This window comes from Zonotrichia albicollis, chromosome 19, assembly GCF_047830755.1.
Source record: "Zonotrichia albicollis isolate bZonAlb1 chromosome 19, bZonAlb1.hap1, whole genome shotgun sequence".
NCBI classification, from domain to species: Eukaryota; Metazoa; Chordata; class Aves; order Passeriformes; family Passerellidae; genus Zonotrichia; species Zonotrichia albicollis.
Window position 1 is genome coordinate 2,384,554 of NC_133837.1, and position 6,277 is coordinate 2,390,830.

The 6,277-nt window shown below is 67.7% G+C and overlaps 1 protein-coding gene across 1 annotated transcript; it reads right to left on the minus strand.

Annotated features, from left to right (window-relative positions):
- Positions 1–473: 473 nt before the first annotated feature.
- On the minus strand, positions 474–6,043 carry LOC141731205 (TBC1 domain family member 24-like). The gene is made up of 7 exons (XM_074555025.1): positions 5,405–6,043; positions 3,357–4,392; positions 2,862–3,020; positions 2,285–2,348; positions 1,933–2,028; positions 1,526–1,796; positions 474–790 (listed from the first exon to the last, which is right to left on the minus strand). Exons 1-7 carry the CDS (start codon positions 5,505–5,507, stop codon positions 645–647), a joined length of 1,875 nt encoding a protein of 624 aa, XP_074411126.1. The 5' UTR covers positions 5,508–6,043; the 3' UTR covers positions 474–644.
- Positions 6,044–6,277: the final 234 nt, after the last annotated feature.

Sequence of the window (6,277 nt, forward strand, 5' to 3'; positions counted from 1 at the left end):
GCAGAACCCCCTGGGTGCCTGAGGGGCTGTGCTGGGCTGGGGGCTGGGAGGGAAGCGGATCTGAGAACGTTTCTGGTGAGCTCTGGAGCTCAGTGCTGGAGCTTGGCCTCAGAACTCCCACAAGATCTGCCCGTGCTGTCCCTGTTTGCTGAGCCCCACGCTGCAGATAGGCCAGGGAGGTGTGAGAATCCAGCCTGGCTGCCCTCCCCTCCAGCGCCCCAAACTGGGCCAGACTGGGTGGAGTGAGCCAGATCTAAACTGTGAGAGGGGACATTGAATGTCCCCAGGGGCAGCTCAAATGTCCCCAGGGGCAGCTCGAATGTCCCCAGGGGCAGCACCCGCAGTTCTGGCCCTGGCACTGCCTCGGCCTCTCCCACAGAACCACGAGGGCTGATCTGGTCTGATCTGATCCAGTCTGATCCAGTCTGATCCATTCTGCTTTGTTCTGATCTGGTCTGGTTGATCCATTCTGCTCTGCTCTGCTCCGTTCTGCTCTGCTCTGCTCCGTTCTGGCCGTGGAGGGGCCCAGGGGACCGGAGCAGCTGCCCAGGTGGCCCCAGCCCGGCCGGAGGTGCCAGCGCAGGGAGGGTCCCGGTGCCCGGTGCCCGTGCCCGCGAGTGGCACTCGGGGTGTCCCCAGGGCCCCTAGGCGCTCTGGAAGCCCCACACCTCCAGGAGCTGCACCTGGAAGTTCTCCCGGCAGAGCGGGGGGTTGTCGAAGGTCTCGCAGCGCTCCGTGTGTCCCCGCAGCAGGCTGGCGTCCAGGGACAGCGCTTGGCCTCCCCCTCCGCCTGCAAGGGCAGCGCGGGCTGGGCTGGGCTGGGCCGGGCTGAGCCGGGCTGGGGCCGCCCTCGCAGCGAGGGAAGGGCCTGGCAGGGCCGCTCCGGGCCCGGGCAGTGAACCCCGGCAGGGTTTGGGATGTGGGAACCCCCTGGGGCTCCTGGGGCTCCCGGGCTGGGGAAGGGGAGCTGCCCTCGCCTGCCGGGACTTCAACCCGATATCCCCAGCTGGAGCTCCGGGGAGCCAATAGGGATCCCCCCCTTATTGATAAGGATCCCGTCTTATCGATAGGAATCCCCCCTCACTGATAGGGATCCTCCCTCACTGATAGGGATTCCCCCCCTCACTCATACGGATCTCCCCTTATTGATAGGGATCCCCCCGTCACTGATAGGAATCCCCCCTTATCGATAGGGATCCCTCCTTATGGATAGGGATCCCTCCTTATCCATATCAATCCCTCCTTACCAATATCGACCCTCCCTTATTGATAAAGATCCCCTCCCTTATTGCGAGGGATCCCTCATTACCGATATCATCCCCCTTTACCGATATCGATCCCGCCCTTAGCAATACCGACCCCCGCTTACCAATATCAATCCCTGTTACCAATAACGATCCGCCATTACCAATATCAATCCCCCTTTACCGTTACCGACCCCCCCTTACTGATACCGACCCCCCTTACCGATACCGACCCCCCCTTACCGATATTGATCCCCCATACAGACATCATCCCCCCTTACCGATAACGATGCCGTCCCGGGAGCCGGACATGAACATGGAGGCCGTTTTGGAGGGCAGCAGGAAGTGCCTGGTGGCCAGGAACGGGGACAGGCGGCCTCTGCCCTGCGCCGAGGGCACGGCCAGGTGCTGGGGGCTGGAGCTGTCCCGGGAGGAGCCGAGCAGGGACTCGGGAGCGGGGGAAGGCGAGCGCTGCCGGGAGCGCGGCACGGCCTTGGCCAGCTCCGGCCTCTGGATGAGCACCCACTCGTACCTCTCTGCCTCGGGGCGCACCTGGGCACGGGACACACCCGGTGACCTGGGGGAAGGTGCTGCTGCTGCTCCGGGTGGGGCCTGGGGCAGGGAAGGGACGGCGTGTCCTGGCAGGACAGCAATGAGGGGACAGGGCTGGACACAAACCGTGACTCACAGTGAACACAAAGCACTCCCCTGTCCCAAAAAAGCCCGAGGTGGCTCCGCTCTTCTTCCTTTCGGCCCAGTCGGAGGAGAGAAAGGCCCCACACACCTGGGAGAGAGCACAGGGAGCTCAGGGATGGATCAGTCTCACTGGTGGCCTCTCCCCCTCACCCTCCCCTCCTGGTTCCCCAGCACCCCGGCTGAGGTGTGTCCTGGTGGCAGAGGGGCAGTTTGTGCTGCCCTGGGAGCTGGGACAGACCCAAGCCGGGGCACGACAGGGAGCTCACAGCCCGTGGGTGCTCCCAGCAGTGCCAGGGGGGTCACCCAGGCCGTCCCCTTCCCCAGCCCTGCCTGGCAGCGCTCACCTCCCCCTCGGTGGTTTTGATGAGCAGCACCGTGGGTTCGTAGCCTTCACAGCACGTGTAGAACCTGCAGGGATTGACAAGGCTGGGCTGGGGGAGCTGGAGCCCCAGCAGGGTGTGCTGGCTGTCCCTGGGCATGGTGTGCTGGCTGTCCCTGGGCACGGTGTGCTGGCTGTCCCTGGGCAGGGTGTGCTGGCTGTCCCTGGGCAGGGTGTGCTGGCTGTCCCTAGGCACGGTGCGCTGGCTGTCTCTGGGCACGGTGTGCTGGTTGGCCCTGGGCATGGTGTGCTGGCTGTCCCTGGCTGCTCACAGCATGCTGGCACAGGGTGGCACAGGGGACATCCCTGCCTGGCACAGCCACAGGGCTCCCTGTGCCCCGGGTGGTGCCCAGGGGTCGGTGCCCATCTGGGTCAGCCTCTGCCCTCTGCCCTCAGCCACCCTCGGGACCCCGAACCCAGCCCAGGAGGGTCCCCAGCAGCCCCAGAGGTGTCCAGGTCCCTTGTGCTGCTCCTCCCTCCAGGACCAAGCCCTGCCCAGGTTCCCCCGTGCCCGCCCGGCCCCGGGGCAGGTGAGGCTTCACCTCTGCAGGCTGCAGCCGTCCTGGGAGGTGGAGAAGAGCAGCAGCGGGGGGAAGAGCGAGAAGCGCTCGGGCAGCCAGGACCAGACGAGGCGCATCTCCTGTGCCGTGACCGTGCTGGAGCTGAACTTCTGCATGTCCACGGCCAGGTGGAAGGATGGCCTGGGGGGAGGGACATCAGGGGGCTGGGGGCCTTTGCGTTATGGGGCACAGCCCCTGCAGCAGCTTCTGCCCTGCCCTGAGCACTGTGAGCTCCCTGCCAGCACCCCCAGCTGGGCTATGTCCCCTGACAGGGTCCCCAGCTCTGGCTGGGCCGTGTCCCCTGACAGGGTTCCCAGCTCTGGCTGGGCCGTGTCCCCTGACAGGGTCCCCCAGAGGCTGTGAGGGCCCAGCACAGCTACAGCTGCAGGAGTTTCCTGCAGCTCCCCCAGAGCTCTCCACAGGAGCTCCCATTTTGCCGGCTCAGCCCCAGAGCTGGGAGCGCAGAGCTCTCCTCACCTCCTCTGCACCACGGTGATGCCCCTCTCCACCAAGGCCTTCCTGTTGGCCATGTGCAGCAGCCAGATCTCCTTGCGGGAGAAGAGGCGGATGCCGAAGGCTCTCTCCAGGAGTTTGTCCACACTGACGTGCTGGGCGATGTTCCTGACGAAGGCCTGCAGTTCGGCCTTGATGTCGGAGCCCTGCGGCCCGGCCGGGGCCGCCGAGAGCCGGAACTGCTTGAGCAGGGCCAGGCCGATGCGGTACAGCACCTTCTGGCCCTCCAGCAGGAACACGTCCAGCACGCGCACGGCGTAGGCCAAGGGCAGCCCGGGGAAGAGCCACGACAGCCACTCCGAGTAGACCTCGAGCACGTTGTCGGCGGCGCCGGCGATGAGCTTGTGGGCCGCGGGGCAGTGCTTGCTGGCCAGGTCCCCGAAGGTCATGCAGGAGGCCTGGTGCGCCAGGAAGGACTGGTCGATGTAGGCGGCGTGGGGAGCGTTGCTGGCGATGAGGCGCGAGAGGCTCTCGAAGCACCGGGCCTCGTCCTCGCTGTAGTGCAGCAGCAGCGCCGCCAGCGCCGGCAGCAGCGGGCTGTGCGTGATGTCGGGGAACAGGGCGCCCACGCAGATGAGGATCTTCCTCAGGGCCGTGACCCCGCGCGGGCTGAGGCAGTAGGTGGGCACGGGGCAGCCCTCCAGGAACTCGGGCAGGGGGTGCGAGCTCACGCTGCGCTGCCCGAAGAGCCGGCCGGCCACGTCCCGGTACACGAGCGCGTCGGGGGTGACGAGGCGGCAGGAGACGCGCTGGATGAGCTGGGGGTAGAGCCGGGCCCGGCCCGCGTGGCTCCCGGCCCAGCAGCCTTCCCTCGCCAGCCGCTTCAGCTCTTTCGCGGGCCGGCCCAGCACGTCCCGCGGGATCCGCGCCGGGCCCTGCGCCTCCGGCATCTGGGCCCAGTCCACGAAGGGCCCGCAGCCCCGGCCCGGGGAGGTGTCGATGTCCCACGTGTCGGCCTCGGACGTGACCACGATGGTGACCGGGGGCGAGCCCAGCGCCTCTGCGGGACACAGAGCTTTTATTGATCGCCTCTCCCCGTCCCACCGGCGGCGTTCCGCCCCGGCTCAGGGCGCTCTGAAGCCTCACAGCCGCGTCCTGCATTTCTTTGCTCTGCCCCGCCAAGGGAAGCGTTTCAGCCTTTGCCCTCTCCCGCTCCCATCAGCTCCAGGCCCCGGAGAAGCTGGGGCCAGGTCCCAGCTGGGTGTCAGGGCTGCTTCTCACACCGTGAGGGGCTTTTCCCCGCTCCCAAAGCTCCCGGCCCCGATCAGTGCTCGGGCAGCCGCCGGCGCTGGGCAGAGCGGGCTCCGAGCTCCGCCCGGACACACGGGAGCGGCATTTCCCCGGGGCTCGGGAGAGCTGAGCCGAGCCCTGCAGGGGCTGGGGGCTGTCCCCGCGTCGGTGAGCTCTGCTGGGCGCTCATCAGCGGCCGGGGCCACTGCCAATTAGCCACTCATTAACTCTCGGGTGTTTGTACCGTGCCTGTGCTCGGCTGCTGGGGGCCAGGGAAGGATTCGCACCGAGACAAGGGGACACGGGGACAGCCCGTGGTGGCACATCGGGACGGTCCCGGGCCGGGTCCGGCTCTGGCTCTCGCTCTCCAGCTCAGTTTGGCGCCTGCCCAAGGCCAGCGGGAGCAGCGGGTCGGGCTCAGCCTGGTTCAGGGCAGGAGCTGCTGGATCCGGAGCCGCTCGGGCCGGCTCCTGACCCGGACACAGCCTGACCCCGGCACATCACGGGGGCTCCTGGCCACAGAAACCAGGCTGAGACATCACTGGGCGGCGATCAGGGGCCGTTCGCAGCCCAAATTCACCCCAAATCCCTCTCTCAGGGCGCTGCCCTGCCCGGGTACCGAGGAGCATCAGCCCGAGCCCACCCGACCGCCGGTGCCCCGGGTGCTGAACGGAGGCTGCGGCTGTGCCCGGCCGTGCCCCAGCCCCTGCGCCCCCGCTCGGTCCCGCACTCACCCGGCCCGGTGCCCGGCACGGGCGGGTCCCGCTCGGTCCCGCACTCACCCGGCCCCGTGCCCGGCTCCTCGCCCGTGCCCGGCTCGGCCATGGGGCAGGCGGCGGCCGCGCCCCCGGGGCAGCGGGGCACGCTGAGCCCCAGCTGCAGCATCTGCCAGCTCGGCCACCCCTGCCGGGTCCGCTCTGCCCCGCACCTGCCGCGCTTTTAAGGTGCGGGCCGGCCCCGGCCCCGCGGTTTGTTTGGGGTAAACACGGCGAGGGGTGGAGCGGCTCCGCGCCCGCATCGCCCCTTCCTGCCCCGATTCCGCGCCGGGCCCGGCCGGGGACCTCAAACACCCCGCGGGCCGAGATAGCATCGAACAGCAACACGGGCAGCAAATGAACCCTTTATTTTCTCCAGGATACCCTTCGTGCTCCGCTCGGGCTGCGGCTGCTGCGGCCCGGCCGCGGGGCTCCGGCGTTCCCCGTGTGCCCCCGGGAAATGCTCGGTACCGGTCGGTGCCAGCCCCAGAACGCGCTGCAGAACTGCACAATGAGCGCTGTGCTCACCGACAGAGGAGCTGGGCTGGAGAAAAAGCGGCCTCCAGCAGCTGGGAGAGGCTCCCGGGACACCGCCCCGGTCCCACAGCGCTGCTCTCAGCTCGGGCTGCACTTAGCGGGCACTTTCATAGGCATCCCAGCCTTGTAAAGGATCTTTATTTGCCTTTAAAATCGGATTGTTTCTGCTGTGATAACAGAAGCTGCAGGTTGTTCCTGACCAAGTCCGGCTGCACCTGCAGCACCTCCCCGAGCATCTCCTGGCCCCGCGGCCCCTCCCGAGCACACCTCCCTGCTGGAGGAGCCTCTCCTTCACCTCACCTTCCCCGTGCTGTGCCGAATCCCTCGGGAGCAGCTCGGCTGTCCCGTTACCCCTCCCTGCCT

Excerpts from the sequence above, each read along its gene's own strand:
- LOC141731205 (XM_074555025.1), bottom strand. The coding sequence starts at position 5,507 with ATGCTGCAGCTGGGGCTCAGCGTGCCCCGCTGCCCCGGGGGCGCGGCC. Across the intron at positions 2,029-2,284 it reads TCAAAACCACCGAGGGGGAG|GTGTGTGGGGCCTTTCTCTC; the intron begins GTGAGCGCTGCC and ends GCTCTCTCCCAG. Across the intron at positions 1,797-1,932 it reads GGGAGTGCTTTGTGTTCACT|GTGCGCCCCGAGGCAGAGAG; the intron begins GTGAGTCACGGT and ends TCCCGTGCCCAG.